General features: G+C 39.1%; 1 protein-coding gene across 5 annotated transcripts in view; it reads right to left on the bottom strand.

The window, feature by feature from the left end:
- LOC131048038 (DNA replication complex GINS protein PSF2) overlaps nt 1–22,986 on the bottom strand; it is a 43,333-nt gene that overhangs the window by 6,109 nt on the left and 14,238 nt on the right. For all 5 annotated transcript variants that reach the window (XM_057981870.2, XM_057981871.2, XM_057981873.2 and 2 more), the window contains 3 exons: nt 3,757–3,833; nt 3,546–3,620; nt 3,277–3,391 (listed from right to left, as the gene is read on the bottom strand). In XM_057981870.2, the coding sequence (XP_057837853.1) occupies nt 3,277–3,391; nt 3,546–3,620; nt 3,757–3,804 (238 nt within the window). In that variant the 5' untranslated portion in view covers nt 3,805–3,833. The remainder of the gene's footprint in view (nt 1–3,276; nt 3,392–3,545; nt 3,621–3,756; nt 3,834–22,986) is intronic.

The following is a 22,986-nucleotide window of genomic DNA, read 5'->3' as shown; positions in this document are numbered from 1 at the left end:
CCGTCGTGTCTAAAACAGGCACCAAAAATACTTCCATCGCAGCGTAGCACATAGAACCACGAATTTTGCAGAGAAAACTCAGAAATCGCAAGCCAAAACGACACAGAAAACCCTTTTCGCGAACAGAAAAGTGGTGACGTAATCTGCAAAAAAGCGCCCACGTCGCAGAAAAGAACAAAAAATCACTCACGAACAGGATCCTGCCGGAAATCTCCCGCGCAAATAAAACCCGAGCAGAGAAACAAAAACACAGGCAAAGAAGAAACAAGGCAGAAAACAAAACACGGCCCTCGTGCCGAACAAAAACCCTTCCTCGCGTCGGAAGAAAAAAACGGCATCAAAAACCCATCGCAGACAGATAAAAACAGCGACCAAGGACAAATCGCGGGCAGAAATGAAGACTGCCGCCTGAGAACCCGTTGCTCAAAAAAAACACGGGCCAAAACAATCCCGCTGCCGCCCAAAAAAGTAATGCGACAAACCCTCAAACTGCAAAAGTTGCCCACAAAATTTTTTATTTTTAACAAAAAATTGTAAAAACCTTCTGAAAAATTCAAGTAACAAAAAAACAATGATTTTTTCATTAAAAAACTAAAAAACTATTGGAAAAAATTCCTGGTAAAGAGCACGAATTTTAAAACTTCGTCAAAGGAACATTTTGCTTTGATAACATATTAGAATATTGATCGAGTACATAATTACAAATGGAGACGTACTCTCCTTATATAGAGAAGACAACGAAAGACAAAACAAAAACATTCTAAATAAACTGACTAACGTAGAAAATAGGAACTTCCTAATAAGCTAAAGATTCCTAAAAGACATAAATGACCATTATAAGGTAAATAATCTAATATTATTCTAATATGAATGTAGTCACTTTTCCAAAGATTGCCCTCTCAATCAAGAAACCTAAACTAGGATGGTTTGGCCTGAAAATGATGGATTTCAAAGAAGTCCAAAACAAGAAGAGGAATAAGAGGTCCAGGAGCAGAAAATCCAGGTCTGTAAACCCGAAACCTTCTAAGGACTCAAACAGATTTGCTGCTCCTGACCAAGATAAAGATATCCAACCCAAATCTGAACCTGAATAGGAAAGCCATGATCAAGCCTCTTAAGGAGTTGAGCTGGTCAATCAGACTCTACAAGAAGGTCATCTTGAATAACTATATGATGAAACTGACAGAATGAGTCAGTTTGAACTGGTTGAAAACATCTTTAATCTTGGGACAAACCCTGGTCCTTTTTGAACCAGATCATCCTGTAAATCAGGCAGGAAAACAAACCAAACAATCAAATTTGAAGAAGCAAAGAAATATGTAGTAGCCAAGACAATCAAGTCTAGAGGGTTTCTCCAAAAGTAAGAAATCCTCCAAAATTGATATTGCTCTCATGGAATTGCTGGGGCCTGGAGGTGCCTTTAAAAGAAACTACCCCAGGTATCTAATAAAAAATCAAACCCCTTACATAATAGGAATTCACGAGACTATGTTAAATCAAAAGGGTGCTACTAATACTAGGAGATCTATTTGTAACAAATCTGAAATTGAAGTCATCAATGCCAGGGGAGGCTCTGGTGGGCTTCTCAGGTCTTCTAATTGCTTGGGACACATTCTCACCAAGATTGAAGGTGATCAAAGTGAGCAACGACTCTCACCAACCTTTGATGCTGGAGGGCTTACATTCACCTATTTAAATGTCTATGGCCCAAACTCTCTTGTGGCCAGAAAACAATGTTGGCTCTTATGCTTCATTGAGGAAAACAAACTATCCAATATGATCTTAGCAATAGATTGCATTCTTTTTCTTTTTCCCTTCTAAAAAAAAAGAAATTGTTCTAGAATAAGAGACCCTTGCAATGAGCACATTGAGGATGTTATGTCTCTGCGTGAACTCCAAGATATAAAACCCACTAAAGGAAAATATAGATGGCCTGAGAGAAGAGTAGAGTATCACTTCATTTCTGAGAGACTTGACAAGTTTCTAGTAACAATTTCTGAGAGACTTGACAAGTTTCTAGTAACAATTTCTGAGACTAGAGAAAAGAGTAGAGGCATCCATTTTTCCATGTGAACTGTAAAATTTTGCTGTTTGTGGACAAGGATGCCATGCCCTGCAACCATCCCACCATACATGTATCATTCTTTCAAATCAGTGTGAACTGCTGAATCCAAAACCAAACAGAAAACTTAGCCAAATAACTTAGCATGTGTTGTCATTCCAGTTAAAAAAAATCTTTTCAATCTTCCTTTCTTGCAGAGGTTAAAGCTTATTCTGAGTACATAAGCCAGTTCCATCTGCCCTTTCTGAAGATTTGATGAATGTTAAACAATTTCACATTATCAATTTAATATGTCTTGAATTTTATAACTTGACAGTAATTTGACGTTTGCCAAATGAAGTACTTTCTTTTAGGCTGTTGCGGTGTTGCCAGTTTTCTTGGTACTTATGTCAGTATACAAATGCACTCTTATAAAGGTATACACATTCTCAAACTGCAGATTTTGACGGTTGTTTTTCCTCTTCAAGCACTCAGTTTATGTTAGCTTATTTCCTTCAGGCACCACTAATCTCAGCATGCATAAAGACAGACTCATTAGCTCATCAGGAATACCTGGATCATATTGAACTTCCCTTTCTCCTGCCTATGTTTTTCTCTACAAAATTCATGCATTTATATATTAAATAATTGATCCCATGTTATCCTCAAGCTCCAATATCTCACATGGTCTGAAAATTATCATCACGCTGATCAAAGAGACTTTGCATTATATAGAAGTTGGAACTCATTTCTAGACACCAATGAATTTGCATACTGTCTTAAACTGATATGAAGCCTAGAATTGGTTTTTATTGGTCCACTTTCTTATGGGACCAAATAATTAAAGATTCCTACTTTAAAAATCACTCATCTCCTACCCATTTATATCTACTGCATAAATCAACGGTTAATTGCCACCTAGAGCCCTATCTTTGCCCAAGAATTATTCAAAAATGTTATAGGAAATTCAAAAATTATTTTTTCATCCATTTATGTTGTTTATAATAACTATATGGAACTTAAATATTGTAGCCTCCACACATAAGGGTTGCATATTGACAATAATCAAGTAGACCATTAATTTATAAATAATTGATTGTAGGCATTTTGTTGTCAAACAATTAACAAACTAAAATATTTTCAAGCAAGTACAGACAAAATTGAATTTCATATTTGTGCTGTACATTAGTAAAATATATCTTTTCTCTAACAAGAGTAAGGTTGGCTAGGCTTACCAACACACATCCAATCTGGTGGCTGTATTCTACACTTGCCACGTTTCTTTAGTGCAATGGCCAGCCATAGTGGAACTTTGACAGGTATTTGAGGGCGAAAAGGACCAAAATCTCCCTGCACATGCATTTTGTCAATATAAAATGCTGCTCGTATAGCTGAAAGTTGAATTATTCAATCAAGGAAAATACAATAAGAAATCCGAAGAAGAATGATATAAACTAATTTCCAGTCATTTTAAGTAATTAGAACCAAAGGGCAATGAAGATACACAAATCATATTCAAAGCATCCATCCGAACATTAGGAATAATATTTGTCATCTCATCCTCTGCAAGAAATTCAACCTGCACTCAATCACCAACAAAACCCTCATTTATTTATTTTTTAAATGTGCTTGTAAAGACTACATATAACTAGTTAAAATATTTTAAGAGAAAAAAATAAAATGGGAGATTTCTACACGTAAAGTCAAGAGCTTGCCTCTCCTGCGGAGAAAAGTGACAGTTGAGGATCAGACTGGCCTGCCATTGCTGTATCTAACAATTTTCATAGATCTCCTGTAAAATTCCAAATGAACAATTACAATTTTTAATGTATTTGGAACAGGCTATAAGCATTTAAAATTGTTTCATTTGAAAAGATTAAAAAACCAGTTGTAGCTAACATTACAACATTTATAAAAAGAAATAAAAAGCACTCTCACATTAAAACTATTAATTCAACAGCCACAGAAAAAATAATTGACAATTTTTTACAGAATAATAAAGCATTCATAAAAAATAACCATCTACCCTATAATGAGTTTGATGGGAATTGGCTGATAAAGCCTAATGATGTGCATAAGAAACATCTAAAAATTGCATTGAGCTCAAATTTGGATAAAGCCAAAAAAGAAAATCTATAATCAGCATGAGGAGCATTTTAAAGATGATGACGGACGACTTTTGTCGATGCTTTCAGTTCCCTTGGAACTTAATATAAATAATAGGAAGAAGCAATGACTGTCTTACAAGGAATATGACCAACTAAAAAAGTGGGCTGGCAAAAATTTAGGTGGAAGGTTGAAGGAACACAAATGGACCACTGGGAGGGGGGGTGAATCAGTGGTAATTAAAAAACCTGAACTTACTTTATAATCAAAGCTTTAATAACAAAAGTCAAGAAACTATGAGTAGAGATATTAAACACATTTGCACGCACACACACAAAGCAAACATATAACACAAGATATACGAGGAAAACCCACGATGGAAAAAACCTCGGTGAGAAATGTTGCTAGAGTCTACTGCTCTAATCCAACCTCACAATGAAAATATTTTGATTACACATTTATGGGCACCAACCCAAAGGAGCACCAACTTAGACAATTACAATAAGTAAAAATTCAATTACAATTAAATACCTTCTTACAAATGATGTTTTGTAACTCACTGTGTTATCTACACTTGAGATTGACTTAACTCTCATCTGCTCTCTAATCTCTGCTGTCAATCTCTGTCCTCTTATTATCTCTCCACACAGCTCTCTGATCTCTACTTGGTTCAGTCCTCTTTTTCCGCCCCTCTGTGTGAATAATCTACTGTGTTATCTGCCTCGGCTCTCCACCTCTGTTCTCTTCTCTCTCTGCTCTCAAGTCTCAATTCTCTGCTCTGAAAATTTAGTCATTTGTCCTTTTTCTCTACTACAGTAGGTGTGTGTTTTCTTCTGAGTTCTTTACCCTTGTATATTTCTTTAACGTTCTTCACACCCTCTATGGAGCCTTTTCACCTCTATGTTTCTTGTTTCTGCTTTTTCTCTACTCTTCTCTATTCAACACAAACACACACTCTACACATTTTTCACTGCTTGCCACTGTGTAATGCAGATGATTTGGATTTGGATTGCTTCTGTGTGCTCTTTTTTTGTGCTCTACTTTTGTATCCTTTGTTTTACTTATCTTCTTCACCTCTTGGTTGTACCTTTCTTACCTTCTTTGCTCTACCTTCTTAGTCCTCTCTTTCCTTCTCTTTGCTTTGGCTTTCAACTCCCTCTAATCTCCTCTTCACGTCTGATCATTCTACATGCAGTCTCTGGCATTATGTTATACACACTTGCGGAAATTGCTTCTTTGCACCCTCTTCCTTTTTATTCTATGTTTTGTAACCTATGTTTTTGCAAAGTTTCTTCACCTACATGCAACTACTCACACTTCTCCTCCACCTTCATATTTTTCACTCACCTCCACTAGCTTTACTTTATGGTAATCTACGTACAACTGAGATTTTCCTTCCAAAACAAATATTATCAAAAATAGTTACAGCCATTAAAATAATATTTGTTGTCTCTTCTCCTCAGTCTGCAGTCGTCCAAATTAAATGCCACCTTCCTATCTCTTTCAGCAATCTCTGCCTTCCTTTTGACTACCTTATGTCTCAAGCACACACAAATCTTCCCGCCAAAAAGAAATTAAAAAAATAATCTTCTTGAACCCCTAAATGATCTTCCTTGTCTCTTCTTCAGATTGGCAATAGTCCACATTAAAGGTCGCGGCTGAACTGGGTCCAAAAAGTGGTTATAAACTTTGTGTGATTGATTTTTCCGAAAATCACACATCCTTGATCGAGATCAGCAAAACAAGTTGCGACGTTGATTTTTCGAAAAAGTCAATGACACGAAGTTTATAACCACTTTTTGGAGCCAGTTTAGCCGCATACCACATTAATACTACCTTCATTATTTACCTAGTAATCTCTGCAATCTGGTTTTACTTTACACTCAACCCCCATTTCGAAAAATATGTTTTCAACTGCAACTCTGTTCAACATTTACTCTTCTTCTTGTTTGTTGTACAAACTAAAAGATCTCCTTTGACACGCATTCTTTTTTCAGTTACATAGATTTGTCAAAAAAAATTTGTCCACCTAACATTCACATGTTACTCAACCACATGGCGGATGGTGGGACCCATCAACATATCCTTTTGCTCACAAAAGGTCCATGTGTAGAAGAAATCTACGTTGAATTCACAAGTGGCGCTGAGCTGTTATGTTCCGTAGACCAACTAACACGTGTGTTATACCCTTTCGTTGTTTCGCAACACCCTTGGTCAACGCAATCTATTGACCCACAAAACAGCAAAACTGTGTTATGCGCTTATCATTGTATTGCAGCTCCCTTGGTCAGCGCAAAATGTTGAGCTGTGAAATAGCAATAGCGATAACCTGCGTGCTATGTGCTTCTCTTGTCTCCTGTTGCAGTTTCGCAGCTACCTTTGGTCAACATATAGAGTTGACCACGAAATAGTGATAGCAATAACACAGTGTGTTATGCGCTCCTATTGCAGTTTCGCAGTTGCCTTTGGTCAACGCAGAGAGTTGACTGCGAAGTAGCAATAGCGATAACACAATGTGTTATGCTATCCCTATAACAGTGTGTGACTAACATGACGTGTTATTACATTATTGCGACTGCACCTTTTCTAAGTCAAACCAGTTTGCTCAATGCTTTACCAACTCAATGGCCTATGTCCTCTTTCTCCAATTGCAAGACCAAGCAAACTCCCAATTGTATTCTTTGTCTTCTCTATGGCCTTCGACTAAACACAAACTCATGATTGTTCAGCTTACACACATACACATAAATCTTTCTCAACTCTGTCAATCTGGGACAACACCATCTCTATCAATCTGATCTTCCTCTAGGACACTTCATCATCCAACATTCCAAAATCTGGAACACTTATCATCCAACATCTTTGTCCAACCTAGTGTCTTTGCATCTCTGTGCAGTGGGTGTGAAGCTATCACTCTGCACATTTTTTGTCAAGTTGCACTTGTTCTCTGTGGCACTTATCATTTCTGCAACTCTGTTGAGTTAGACCAATTTGCTCAACTATTGACATCAATGACAATCTAATGCCAAAAGGCAACTCAATGCTAATTACTAAAGCAGTAAAAAAGTGAGTGTGATAACTGGCAAATAAACAATATTATTCAAGAAATCAAGATTGAAATAGAGAATCTTCGGATCTCATACCAAGAGAACAAGAAATATATGTTGGATTATTTGTCATTGATGTCAAGGCTAAATTGAGTTTGTTTCTGAATGTTAGTTGAGTTGTCTTTCTGCGTGCCTGGTTGAGCAGCTTGAGCTACTTGAGTGCTTGGTTGAGCTGGTTGGTTGTGTGCTTCAGCTGCCTACTTGCTAGCTTGGTTCTACTACCTGGTTGCCTACCTGCTTGAGGTGTTTGTGTGCCTGTCAGCTTGAGCTGTGTGTTTGCCGGTCTCCTGTCAGCAGCCAAATCAGATGTTTTGCCATGTCATGGGTTGAATATTCCTTATGCCAAATCAATTTGTCTTTGTGGGACCCGACTCTTATTGAGTCGATTTTTTTTATATTAGCAATTAAAAATTGAGATTCCAAATGAATTACGGCAGCATGTATTGCTTACGTTCCATCTATTTTTGGGTATGTGAATCATTTACGGTGAATGATGAAATCTTCGAATTTATTTCTGAGTGGAATTTTTATTAAAAATGTGGTCGTGGGTATTACACATGAGAAGAGGCAGTGGTGAATTGATCGAATGATATTCTTTTTAAGTTGTGCTGAGCTTACTGAGGATGAATTAAATAGAGATACGCTCTGGTCAACATATTGTGCATGAAAAGGTTCAGTAGAGACGTCTGTGTTTGAATGGGATAGCAGTTTTGAATATATAGATAGATTCTTGTGATGAATAAAGTGAGGGTGCTGAATAATACGGTGACTTATTTCTTTTTGAAATACATTTATTCTTTCACAAATTGAGGTCGGTGCCTCATTCCAGGAGGATTCGGTACTTAGAGCAGTTTGTTTGTGAGTTGGTGCTCACTGTTTAAGTGCTGGGTTGGTGCCCACTGTGAGTTGGTGCTCACTTTCTGTATTGTTGCTGGTTTTATGAAAGAATAAGTTTATACCGTAGTTTTTACCCAAAAGGGTTTTCCACGTGACATCTGGTGTATCTGTCTATGAGGATAATTCTTGTTGTGTTTTTGTGTGTATTTATTTGAAAGGATTAAATTTCTGCAATACCGATTCACTCCCCCCCCCCTCTCAGTATTGCCTGTGTGTTTCACAATATAGTGATAGATCTTATCCTTGGTAGAAAGAAAATTCAGGCAAGATGGTTTGTAATCATCCTTTTCCTTCTTAAGCGATAAAGAACTCAAAAAAACTACCAAAATTAAAACTCGGGAACAAAAATGAGAAAAGACTCTTGTAAAAAAAATGTCTTTATGTGCACTTGGTAGTGCCTTTTCATTGTTGAATCAAAATAAGGAGAATGCTAACAGAAGGACTCTGATGGCTAAATGATAAAAGCCGTTAGATTTTGTTTTTGCTAAGTTTCTAGCAGTTGGAATATTCTTGGAGCTGAAGAATGAGTATTTCTCTCTAGGTAGAATAGCAGATACTTAACTTCGATTTTTTAAATTTCTTTCATATTTTTATTTCCAGGTTACATTAGTTAACACCAACTCAAAGTTGGCATCTCACCAACAATTTTTCCGAGGCTAAGTTCCCCTAATTCTAGGTACCCTTATCAAATAACTATGTAAACAATAACCATCAAAATATATGCACTCAGGTTGAATGCAACAATGATACATTATAATGGTTTTTGCTTTTTCTGTAATTGTTATGAAAGAATTTTGTTTGCTGTGAATAATTTCCAATGGTCTAACATTGCAAGCTGAACCACAATACTAATAGTCATATATCCTGAAAAGGCAAACGTTTGCAAGGTTGGCACTTGTATTCAGCCAAGAAGCATTATAAGAAACTGTATATACCCCATCCATAGAGCGCCGACAAAGAAATAAACAGTCGAGATTGGATGTCTAGTGAATGAATTGAAATGCCACCCACCTTAACAACAAATCAACAGCCACTAGAAATATTATGATAAATAATAAGAGTTATATCTTAACCATATCATCAAAAAGCCTTGTAGAGCTTGATTCATAAAATATATAATTCAAAACATTTCATATTATACTGAATCTACTTTGGAAATTTGGAGTTTTATATTAACTCATAGAAGATGATAGTGGGGAACCTTACTTTGTGTTGCCCAAACGAATCCAAAGGAGGAATAGAGGGAATGAACTAGTTAACATAATCAGACAACATATATCAACCTAGGGTCCAAATCACTGCTAAGTTGAAACCCAAGCCACTTTTCCATAAATATGTGTGTGTCCTTAGTCCTTACCAACCAAAAATATCACTAAATTGACTGAAAAGTATCACAAAGAGCACATGTTAGTTACATGGAGAGAGCGTTAAAAACATGCACACTAAAAGACAAATCGTCACAAATGTGATTGACAGTATAAAGAGTGAATTTGAAACCTTATAGAATGTGTGCAATGACAGGGAACTAGAGGTAATGACGTGTTGCACAACAATCTTAATACTATGTTTTAAAGAGTATGTCTATCACTTGCAATGATACAACACCAGTTGTATAGTACAGGTGGAATTTAGCTCACATATAGAAGCTATCTAAAATGCTGAAAATTCTAAAGAGAAATAAAGGAATTGAACAAATGAAGAATTTGGAAATATACTCCAGAGTCCGCACTAAGAATTTGATTTACGTAATTTTGAAGCTATCAAAGTAAACACAATAAAAAATGGCAAGGATTACTTACTAATAAAAGATTCTCACCTATGAAGCTCCATATCTGCTTCTGACTTAATTGTTAATGCAAATTAAATTGGTGCCGATTCAAAGTAAATGAGTAGATTGATGAGTTCTCGATTTTCCATTGCCACTATGGCATATGGCCTATGCCCTCAACCCACCAGGGATATTGTAGCAAGATATCAATTTGAAAGAGTTGTTATCATCGGCTCCCAAACTCGAAATGGAACCAAAAGGGGGTTGAGAGTTTTTTATTGGCCAACCACCCCTCCCTTTTCTCACGGTAGGGATGAGAGGGATGGAGGAAATGAAAGAAGCTAAGAATTTGGAAATGCGCTCCTTGCTAAAAATCTGATTTGTGCAATTTGGAGCTCATCAAAGTAAACACAGTTAAAAATGAAAAGGAGTACTTACATATGAAAGATCTCTTAACAAATTTTAAGTTACATATGCTATAAAAGAGATTTATGTAGAAAATTCCTAGCAATGGAATTGACCTTGAGAAAGCCAACTTGGATGTTAGTGCTTTGTGCTAGAAATAAGTTTAGGTCAACTTGCACATCATGCATATTATTCAATAATAGCTGAATTGAGAACTTGAAAATCGACCTAATACTTCATAAGCAACCTTCTAGACAAGTTAAAAAGCTCCAATGCAACACCCATTTTCCAACTACTTTTCCTATAGATAGAATGCTAATTACTTTCCATGTGATAACAACTTGTTCAAATATTCCATTCCCAAAACAAGGTTTTAAAGCCCTTCTAACGTATAAACCCACAATGTCTTAGCTAAATTGAATACAAACAAGGGCCCAAAGGCAATCCTTAGGGCTTAGGCTTTTGTGAGAATGTAGATGGTGATTCATTACTTTTGGCACAAGGAAATGCTAGGTAGGGCCTCTAACAAAATCAAAAAGCCAGCACCATTAAAAAAATATTTAAGTTTGCCTTGCAAAACTTATTTTAGCAACTTTAAATCTTGATTTAGACCCAAATACTTGAAAATATATAAGCCTGCTGACTATTCTTATTAATTCTGAAGCTGATTGTTTCTTCCTTGATCAATTACCTTTTTTCTCTCCTTCGATTTACATATCCTACCTTTCAGATCTGCTCAATAAGATTATTATGTCTGTTACAAGTTTACAACAATATATCTATGTCTGCTGTAAGGATATATTCATGTCTGCTGTAACGATGTATTTATATCTGCTGCAATAATATATTTGTCAGCTCTGATTTTCTGGTTATAGACCAAGGGCTCCTTTTTGTTTGCTGATCCATTATGGATGTCTTTGAATTTAAACTCAGATTTCTTAATTTATTCTATGACCTTATTCTGCACTGGATCTGCTTCTTCATAGCCCCCCTCTAGATGAGAACAAATTCACCTCATAAATCTGCTGATATGCAGGTCTGCTCTTTCTATGCTCTTTATTTCTGCTATTAGTTGGATAGATATTCCATGAATGAATCCTTTCAAATGACCTCCTAAAACTCTTATTTATACACCATAGATGACTGTAATATCCCTTGCCAAATCTGATTGAAAATTTCTGATTTAAATGCTCAAGGAATATTGTCAAACACTTGTCATGAAACTTTTGTACTTGCTGATTGTGGTTTCTTTTTGATATTCTGATTTAAGAGATGATAATATGCATTCATTGAACTCAAAAGGACATATATCAAAGTACTAAATGAGAATGCAATGTAACACCTACCACTAACCTTTCAATGACAATGTGTGACTGAAATCATATGAAATATGCATCTACAGCTGTTAGACATTTCTACGAACATTTGGCATGCATTCTAAGAGACCAAAATGCACTTACAGCAGATTGTCATTAACACAAACACTTGTCATACATACATGTAATTCCCACGTGCCCATGAGTGGTACTAACATCAATTAATGTAGCCTCCAACAATCTGAAATCGCTCTTCAAACCCCTTTGAATTTATGTAGATTAACTCTTCTAAAATGCATTAGTACTGTAGCATTTACTATTCATGGGTACTGTAGCGATTTACTGTTCACAGGCACTGTGGCAGCAAATAAATCTCTGAATATAATCCCTTTCAATCTGCAAACAAACTCTGAAATAAACATTCCAATCAGCTCAATATTGACTCTTGAATGAAGCCAACTCTCACAAGCATAATCAAATGATATCGCACACCCTCTATATACTGTTACAATGAAGAAGCCACGCTCTCCAATGCCATGAACCTTGAATCCTGCAGAAACCCGTGGTATTCTACACTTCAATGCTCTAGAGAAACTTCAATCAAAAACTCCAATCACATAATGAAGTTTGATTCCTTTAGCACACTTATATTTCGTCAAGAAGTTCGAACTTCTTCAAAAAGCTCTTAATTAACATTAAAATGTTATAATATTTCATTGGCACCAATAATGTAATTAAACCTTGGGTTATGTGCTCATAAATTATTAATAAACTTGGCCCCCTTCTCATGATAAATAGACCCTCATTTAAGTGCTTTATAATATAAAGTCATTTTATAACTTAATAATATAATCTCCAAATGATTAATATTTAATTGAGCCAATTAAACATTAATATCTCCATGAATACTCTATATTTTTGAACGTCGTTTGAACTGGGAGCTAACATGAGGAGACTACATATGACCATGCCCCCTTTACTAAAAATAGCAAGGGTCCATCTCTAACATCCCAAGACTTACTAAAAATAGTAAGTAGAACAAATGATGTCCGAATGATGCCAAACGAAGACCAAACTGAAGCACTCTGAACACTAGGGATGATACCAATCCTCAAAAGACCCTCTAACCAATCCCATTAGCCTACGAGGGTCAGGGTAATAGGCTAATCCTCACTAAAGAACTGATGTCAACAAAAAGGGCACATCACAATGACTCTTCCCCCAAAGGTCATATCCTTTCAAGGAGGTCAGCCCAGCAACAATAAACGTTTTTATTTCTTAATTTCCTTGCCCAAGATGGAAGTTTGAAGCAAGTAGGGTCAGCCAATATGTTAATTAATATTTTGAAAACAATTTAAAAACCTTTCACATGCCCCTTCATTGGCAGTTGCGATTTATCCAAACAGGTCGGCCCATATCAAAATGATTTATATATTTTTGTCAAGGTGGGCGCTATCTCTTATAGGTTGGCTCTTCTGTACAGAAATCGCTGTTCTTAATTGGGTCAGCCTGCCTTAAATAATTATGGCCAATATTTATTACTTATTAAAGGTCATCCTTGCCTAGGGTTTTATTATCTAAGTTGCAACCTGCTACTTTTACTTAATGTGTTTTGTTCTCTTATGACAAGCCCTAAACTTGGGCAGGGATATGGCATAGATACAAATACGGATATGGCCATTTTCTAAGACCCCCCCCCCCCAATATGGATATGGCTGGATATGACATTCATAAAAAACACATAAACATATATTTAACACAATTTTCTACATTATTAGAGGAGATTTTCATTACTTCACAAGCAATATGACACATAATTGCTACATAAATAATTATAAGTTGATTTAACAATTTACAATATGCACAAATAGTAGAGTTGCATTGAAAGATTACCCAAAAAAATGGGTCGCTGAAATTGAAAAACTTATCATTTATCTTTCTCATTTGGTATAGGTTTTGTTTATACCAATTTTTTTTAGAATAAATGAATGAAGTTCTTTTTAATTATATTTAGGAAGATTTACATCAAATTTTAAAAAAATCAAATCACATAGTATTTGGCACGATTGGAAAATCAAGGTTTCTTGGTCATGCATGTGTACAATATCCGATGTGTATCCAAGCCATATCAAATACTATTCGTTTTAGATAAACGGATACATGCCTAGGAAGGGACAAAGGAGAATCCGGCTACTCTGCATTGTATACTTGAAATTCACAGACTCAAGCTCTATAATTAAGTGATCAGACTTCAAATTAATTGTAATATCCCTACATTAATAATACCATTATTACCATTTCTTTCCCCTTGCACTTAATATATGTATTAATGATTCAATAAATTATAAATGAATTATTACTATTATTGTATATGAAATGATTATAACATTAGGTATTCATATCAATACTAATATTAATATTTATTAATCTTAATATTAACATTAATGTATGTGAACTAACAATATTAATAATATTACCATATCTACATTGGACTAAGAAATGTTATTAAAATATTATCATTCAACATATATAAACCTTATATTAAGAAATAACATAGAAAAATAAAAAGAGAAAGAAATATTAATAATGGTCATACACGAAACGGCACATTAGTATCTATTTTTAAGATGTGTTCTTTCCTAAAAGAAGTCACACCCATATTCAAAAAGGAAGGTGTGACTTTTCAAACACTGACAGGTATATTAAGATGGGCAAATTTCCAACCAAAGGGTAGGAAGAAAATAAGGGAAGAGGATCGCAGGACTGGGCACAAAGGGTGACAGTTTGGAGCAACCTTATTGGTAAGTATACCTTCCTCAATTGCTGACTGTATTCAACAGCAACTTAACCCAGTACTTTCATTAAATATGATTCTATTATTTGTGAAGATTTTCTTATTAATAATATTAACAATGTAAACAAAGCAATAATAATATATATATGTATATATATAAGAATATTGGGAAGAACAATGGAAATCTGAGCAAATATATGTGTATGTAAATAAATTAGAGATCTGTTCTGCACAACAAATAAACAGAATTAAAGATTCACCAATCTAATAAATACAATGGATTTAAATACCTGAAATGTGACTACAATAATTAACTATAACATTCTGAGATAAGACTAAAAAAATCAGTCCACGGAGTCTTGTAATAGAAATTCTTAAAACTAATCTAATCTTCAAACTAATTCCGTATTTCTCCACAACCCCAAGGGAGATGGGGGCTGATAGGGAGGGGCGGAGTAATTCCATCCGATAGGATGCCCCAAGGGTGAAAGACTCCTCCTGAAATCTGGGCTGCATGCCCCTAGGGTGAATGGACTGAGTTCAGTAATCTGGGCTAACTTGAGAGTTGGTTTCAAGCGCCCTAGACAGCCAAACCCTCTTTTGGGAATAGGGACGGAATAGTAGGAAATTAGAGGATGATTTTTTTAAGAAGTTCTCTTATAAGATGCGGTTAATTATGCCTAATTAAGGTAGTAACATAGATATTGTTGGTTAATTGGCAGAGTATAATTAGGGGACATTACAATTGGTATCAGAGCCAAGTTCTTGCCAGCCTGAGGAACAAAATAATTTATGTTACGTACTAGGAGGGCTACATCCACCATGAATGAACAAATGATCAATGAAATAAGAGCCTTTATGGAGAAAACAAATCAAACATTCATAGATCAGATTGCAAAAAATGAAAAAACAAACCGAGCACTACTTCAGGCCCTACAGAATATAGGGAATACAACCTACAAAAACAATCCCTCCAATGAGAGAGATGTCAGTTCAAATCAATCAAGAAATAATAACGGATCATCTATACCTAGAGTACCCCAACCATCGTTCCTACCCAGGGAAGATACTCCAAGGGAAGAAGATGAAATTGACCCTCCTTCCAATAGCACGGAAGAAAATGCTAGAGCATATAGAGACTTGGACCCTGAGGTTAGGGAACTCATAACATTTAGGGAGTTTTGTGAAGCTAAGAGACAAGAGGTACCTAGGAAAAGGAAAAAACAACCAAATAAGGAATTGAGACATAAGGTGAATAAGGTAACACTCCCTAGCTTTGATGGGACAGATAAAATCACAGCTCACGCTTGGTTACAAAAACTAAACACCTATCTCACACTCAGCCCAATGACAGAAGAAGATGCACTCCAATTTGCTGCCCTACACTTGGAAGGTTTGGCCCACAATTGGTGGCATCATGGACTCCTCACCCAAGGGCATCAAAATATAACCTCGTATGAAGAATTCTCACAAAAACTCATCAAGAGGTTTGAAAGGAGACACCCTCAAGAAGATTTTAAAAGGTTGACACAATTAAAACAGCAAGGATCAATAGAGGACCATATAACAGAATTCCAGAAAATCTCAGTCCGGGTCTCAGGAATAGAAGAAGACAGACTTACCTACCTATTCGTAGAAGGCTTAAAGGACTCACTCAAGGGGTTAGTGAGCGCACTCAATCCACTATCGTTAGAAGATGCCATTGAGAAAGCATTAAAACTAGAAGTAACAACAGCAAGCAGCAAACCCTCTTTCAACCATGGCAAACCCTTTTTCAAAAAGAATGAAGCACACAAACCCTCCCAATCTAAGGAAGGTCATAATGAACTCAAGAAAAAGAACTTATGTTACACATGTAAAGAGCCTTGGGAATGAGGACATTCCTGCCAAAAGAAGGAAAAACTATGTTATAGCTGTAAAGAAAAATGGGAACCAGGTCACAGATGCACCAAAAGGGGTAGAGCCCAAATGATGGAAGCAACCTTTGAGGATGAAATGGAGGAAAACGATAACAAAAGAGCTAGGGCCGAAGAAGATGAACACGTAACCTTAGCCACCATCACTCATACTTGCAAAAATCAATTATTTCGCATCAGAAGTACACTTAGAGGGCAAAGAGTTATCGTCCTAGTGGATAGTGGGGCGTCCCACAATTTCATTAGTGAAGCATTAGTGGCAAGAAGAAAGATCAAAACTGAAAATTTTAGAGGGTTTACAGCAGCAACAGCCACCGGAGACATGATCCAATGCAACAAAATAGTTCCACAACTGGAGGTACTCTTAGGCAAACATCCCATCAAGGAAGATTTCTACATCGTACCTTTAGATGCTGATATGATCCTAGGTTCACCATGGATATACTCCTTGGGATGTTACATGACGGATCTTCCCAACCTAACAATCTGCTTTCAGCATGAAGGAAAGGAAGTTACATTGCAGGATATACCTAACAGGACCTCAAAGCTAGTTTCTTGCAAAAAGATGGAAAGAATTTTTGGGTAAGTTTGGGGGCACAAATATTATTAATAAAATCAACTATTGTTTCTTGGTAAACAAGCTTACAAGTTTATTTTTGTTGTAAATATTTAGGAAAGGTCAAGGACAATGGGTAGCACAATGTTTGGTCCTTGACAAGTCTACTTCCCAAGGAAGAGCTGTGCACATTGACATAAAACCCATTCTCAAGAAGCACAAAAAGGTCTTTGATGACATCCCTCCAGGATTACCCCCCAAAAGAGGATTTGAACACATAATAGAACTAGAGAAGGGAGCACAACCAGTAATCACCACTCCTTATAGACATCCCCAAAAGTTTAAAGAGGAAATAGAGAAAGCTATAAACGAATTACTTGAGATGGGACACATGTTAGCCGCATTATTGTACACGGGAATAAAACTAGTTAATTAAGTTGTAATTGTGTTGGTTAGTTGGCAACCGAGGGGTGGTAGTTGCGGTGCGACAGTTGGCGCTCGCACCCCCTCCGTATCCTTATATACTTCAGAATGTAACTTGCAACACAATGAATTATGAATGGAATAACATATCTGATACTTGTTTGATATCTATGGCATTATTCTGCATTATGTACTTTATGCTTTAAGTATTCACCCAAGAGGGCAAACATTTGGCGCCGTTGCCTAGACGTACTCGGGAACGGAAGACACGGATGGCGCACGGACACGATGGGCCTACCCGTTGGTGAAATAAACCCAAAGGCCGACGACGCGCGAACAGAACTATACACAGGAGAAGACACGGCAACGAGAGAATTTTCAATTCTACTCCAGGTAGCCATCCAGACCTACGTTCGACAAGAGGCAGCGGAGGCGGAAATCCCACCAAGTGCCGTGTGGACAGCTCTGGAGGTTAGCCCGGCAGTAAACCGGTTGATGAACCACCTCCCCAAGTTGCTTGCACAGGCATCGCTGGCACAACAGGCCCACCTGAAGGAGATTGCCTAGGAAGAGCGACGCCAACAGACCCTTCGACACTACGAAGAAAACAGCCGACGGGAAACGGAACAAGATGGCGCCAGGCCAGGAGGGAATTGAACCTTAAACTTTTTATATTCAAATAAAAGTGTCATTGACACGAGTTGTATTTGAGCAAATGAATTAATAAAGACGTGTTTTGATTTATGTATTGTGAGTTATGGAAATGTGCGACAATTAATGCCAAACCTATTGAATAAAGATAGAAATAAAAAAGTAGAAACGGACAAATGGGAGGCCACACAGAGGGCCTTGATTCTGGAGCAGTAAGTAGAACGTAGACGGAGGCTGAGGCAACTTGCCGAAGGACGACCTGCCGAAGGGTGGCCCGAGGGGAACCAAGGAGGTGTCATGGAGGGTGGAAAAGCCAACGGAAATTTCTACGTGTCGCCAGAGCATCGTAGGACGCGCAGCCACAAAGAGTTTCTGGAAGAAACAAAGTTACGACGAAATCTAGTCGAGGAGACTCGGGATCAATTTAGAAACTTATCCCTTACACCACGGAGTGAAGATCACCAACGAGAACCAGGAGTGGGTGCAGGTGAGAGCGAAGGGGAGGGCAACCGTACGGGTGTAGGAGCCACACACGACAGGCAAAACACCATACCTCCAGTCGCCCACGCAGGACACACCACCGGCACCACCAGAGGAAGCAGCGCAAGGTCACAAACACAGGCACAACCACCCCCAAGAAGACCCCTTACGGCACTGCCGTACATGTGAAACCATTTGGTCCGCCAACGGAGTGACAAACCAGGATGACTAGGTACAGCAGTTCCCAGCCACGTTACGTGGAGTTGCCATAGACTGGTACTCCGATGTGGACAAGCAAAAAGTGGCCACGTGGGCCAATCTACAGAAGGAATTCATGGAGGAGTTTCGATTGCTCCGTGATGACAATGAAATTGTAACGGAGATATACAGTACCAAACAAGGTACCAAGGAGACAGTACGGGCATACAGCAGGAGGCTGAAGGAATTGCTGGGTAAAATGGAAAGCCAACCAGCAGAGGGATTGAAGAAATGATGGTTCGTTGAAGGATTGAAATCCTCCCTACGAAAAAAGATGAAAATTGTACCCCCAACGTCATATGACGACGCCTATAATAGGGCGATGGACCTAGAGAGTGAATACAAAACATCAAAGAAGAAGAAAAGTTATAAATATTCATCTGACGATGATGAAGATTCTGACGAGGAAAGCAGCAGCAATAGCGAATCAAGTAAAAAGGTGCACGCTCTCCAAAAGGACATGGAAAGAATGCTGAAAGAATTCAAAGCCATGAAGGGGAGTACGAGTAAGACTAAAGAAAATGACGTGTGGTGTACCGACTGTAGGAGTGACGAACACACCAAGGGGTCCTGCCCCAAGAAGGCTTTCTGTGACATTTGTCAGATTGCGGGACATTTGACGAAGGAATGTCCCTACAATATGAAAACCAGGAGCCAACAAGTTCTCTTCACGCAAGAACAACCGACCGTCGGAACTTCACAAACCGCCAACAATAGTGCATCATCTGGCGAATACCGAAACAACCGGAGAGGGGGGAAAACCAATAATAATAATAGGAGCCGGATCCAATATGATGCAAAGGGACGGCCAATGATCCAGTGCCGAGCCTGCAATCAATGGGGCCACTTTGCCAGGTAATGCACCTCAAAAGAAACTCCACAAAAACTATGCAAATGGTGTGGGCCTGGAGACCACGATGATGGAACTTGCCCAAAGTCAGGAGTGAACCTGCTCAACATTGACAAGACGAAGGAACGAGTATTGGCAATCACATGGTCACAGGCAAAGAAGGCCACATACCCGGACCCTCGCACGAAGAAGTAGCGGGCGCTGGCCAAGGCCGAAGTGGCGAAGGAAATGTTGGCACAAGGGAGCACCCAGGAAGCAGTAAGTACTTCCCGCTTTGAGGCGGAGGAAAATATCCTGAAGCAAATGCTACAGATTGAAGTACCTATGAAGATGAAGGACCTCCTGGAAATGATGCCGCAATTACGTATGGCACTCCTACGTACGGTCCAAGTAACTCTGCACAGTCAGGCAACCCGGAATACGGATGTTTCCGGCAGAACACCTACAGACCCATTGGTTCTGACACTATATAGTGGCCGGCACTCGGCGGTGGTAGAAATGGGAATACTCGACACCATTTTGACTGACACTATTATCGACGGCGGGTCGGGAGTGAATGTGCTTCCGGAAGAAACCTGGAAGCAGCTTGGCAAGCCGACACTATGGCCGTCAACCTTCAACTTACTGGGAGCGGATCAACATGGTATCAAACCCCTTGGAACGCTCATGGCGCAAAAAGTGACCATCGGGACACAACCATTTGTCCTCGACTTCATAGTGATTCCACTCGCCAAGAAAGGATACGACGCCATTCTGGGCAGAGGGTGGTTGGTGGCAGCCAGAGTGAATCACAACTGGAAGCGTAACATGTTGTCAATGGAGAAAGCCGAGAGAAAATTTATTATCGACCTGAAAACACAACTTGTGAGTGAAGAACTCGCGTCAGAATCAGAATCAGACGGCGAGGGCGGAGTTGACGGAGGAAAGTATGGAAGGGAACCGAATGAGGAAGGCGTCCTGGGAATCCAAGGATGTTCCAAGGACGAGACCAATTCCCTTAATGGGCTCTTCCACTGGCAAATGGAGGACTACGAGCTGCTGTATGGGTGCAACATGTTGCAAGTTGACGAGGAACCGGACGAGAATGAATTTCCGCCAGCGTACGGGGAATACACCGAAGGGGATGCCCAGGTCAATGAAGTACCAGCGCACAGGTTTGACATGACGAAACCAATCCGGTACGAAGAGTCCGTAAAACCTACAAACCTCGACAGAGAAGCAGAGCCAAGGAACATCCTGGTTGGCAACGACTGGAATCCAGTCCTGAAAGCCGCCACGTTTAAAATATTCATGGAATACAAGGATGTATTCGCTTGGACGTACAAGGACCTCAAAGGGGTGCCACCAGAACTGTGCGTACACCAAATTTCACTCGTACCTGCGACCATACATGTACGGAAGAGGGCGTACAGAATGAATAAAAACTATGCAGCGAGAGTGAATGATGAAATTGAACATATGCTCGAAGCCGGGATTATTTTTAAAGTGCAGACCAACGAGTGGGTGTCGCCCATAGTGATATCCCTTAAAAAGGAGGCAAACCAGATCCAAATCTGCGTGGATTTCAGATGCCTTAACGTGGTCACCATAAAAGACCCGTTTCCAATACCATTTACGAATAGCATCTTGGAAGAAGTGGCCGGTCATGAAATTTATTCATTCATGGATGGATTTTCTGGGTATAACCAGATATCCATCGCCGAAGAAGACAAATTAGAAACTACCTTCATAGTGGAGGATGGCATGTACGCGTATAATCAAATGCCGTTCGGATTATGCAACGCACCAGCGACATTTCAACGGATAATCCTTCACATATTTGAAAAGATGTCAGTAGGGAACTTCAGGGCATTCCTTGACAACTGATCCATCTACAGTAACCAAGATACACATCTGGCCGCACTTGGCGAAAGCATGGAGAGATGCAGGCGAGCTCGCCTAGCACTCAACCCCAAAAAATGCAGATTCATGGTGCCTCAAGGGAAGCTGTTAGGACACATAGTGTGTAAGGCTGGACTCAAGACTGACCCAGACAAGATTCGGGTGATAGTGGAAATGGAAGCACCGACGGATGTCACGGGAGTCAAATCCTTCCTAGGACACATAGGGTATTATAGGCGATTTATCAAAAAATTTGCTCAAGTATCCTACCCTCTGGACAAGCTGACAAGGAAAGGTGAACGGTATACATGGGGGACGGCTCAGGAAGAGGCCTTCCAAGAACTGAAGTCACGGTTGGTGGGTGCGCCAATCCTAACATATCCTAATTGGGACAAAGAGTTCCACGTACACGTTGAGGCATCCAATTTTGCCATAGGGGCCACACTGGCGCAGGTTGGCGACCACAGGCTAGATCACCTGGTCTACTTTGCAAGCAGACTCCTATCGAAGGCAGAGAAAAATTATAGCACCACAGAAAGGGAAGCCCTCGGGATGGTGTACTCCGTCCAGAAATTTCGACATTACTTGCTAGCCACCCCATTCACATTTTCTGTGGACCACCAGGCATTAATGTACTTGGTAGACAAGCCAATTATCCAAGGACGAATCAGCCGATGGCTGCTATTGCTGCAGGAATTTACATTTAACATTATCGTAAGACCTGGGAAAAGCCATGTGATAGCTGACCAGCTGTCGAGAATCCAATCAGGAAAACCAACCAAAGGAGTGAATGAAGATTTTCCAAACGCTCACTTATTTCGCATCGCGGTTCTCCCCGCCTGGTACGCAAGCGTGGGGGAATACTTGTCGAAATAATGGTTTCTGAGGGAGATGCCACCAGGAGAAAGAAGGAAACTGGTACTGAGGAGCAGGACATTCCAACTCACTAATGGCCTCTTGTATAAAATGGGACCCGACCAGATCCTACGGCGATGCGTCCTAGAAGAGGAAATTCAAGGCGTCCTAAGGGAAGCACATGAAGGGCCCGCAGGTGGACACATGGGGCCCGACACCACAGCGAGGAAAGTCCTGTTGGCAGGACTGTGGTGGTCGACACTACATAATGACACCAAAGAATGGGTGACGAGCTGTGATACATGCCAACGGGCCGGACGACCATTAAAGAGGGATTTTATGCCCCTCAACCCATCAAATGCCCAGGAATTGTTTGAGAGATGGGGATTGGATTTCATCAGACCATTAAAACCAAGTAGAGCCCGACAATGCGAATACATTGTAGTGGCAACAGAATACTTAACCAAGTCGGTGGAGGCACGAGCCTTACCAGACAATTCGGCGGTCAATACAGCAAAATTCATCTATGAACACATCATTACGTGGTATGGGATTCCAATCCAACTGACGAGTGACAAAGGAGGACATTTTGTAAATCACATAATCCAATTGCTAACAACGAAGTTCAAAATTTTCCACTCCTTATCAAGCCCCTACTATCCGCGGGCGAACGGGCAGGCCG

Source organism: Cryptomeria japonica, chromosome 6 (assembly GCF_030272615.1).
Source record: "Cryptomeria japonica chromosome 6, Sugi_1.0, whole genome shotgun sequence".
In the NCBI taxonomy this organism is placed as follows: domain Eukaryota; kingdom Viridiplantae; phylum Streptophyta; class Pinopsida; order Cupressales; family Cupressaceae; genus Cryptomeria; species Cryptomeria japonica.
This window is presented reverse-complemented; position numbering and strand designations above follow the sequence as displayed.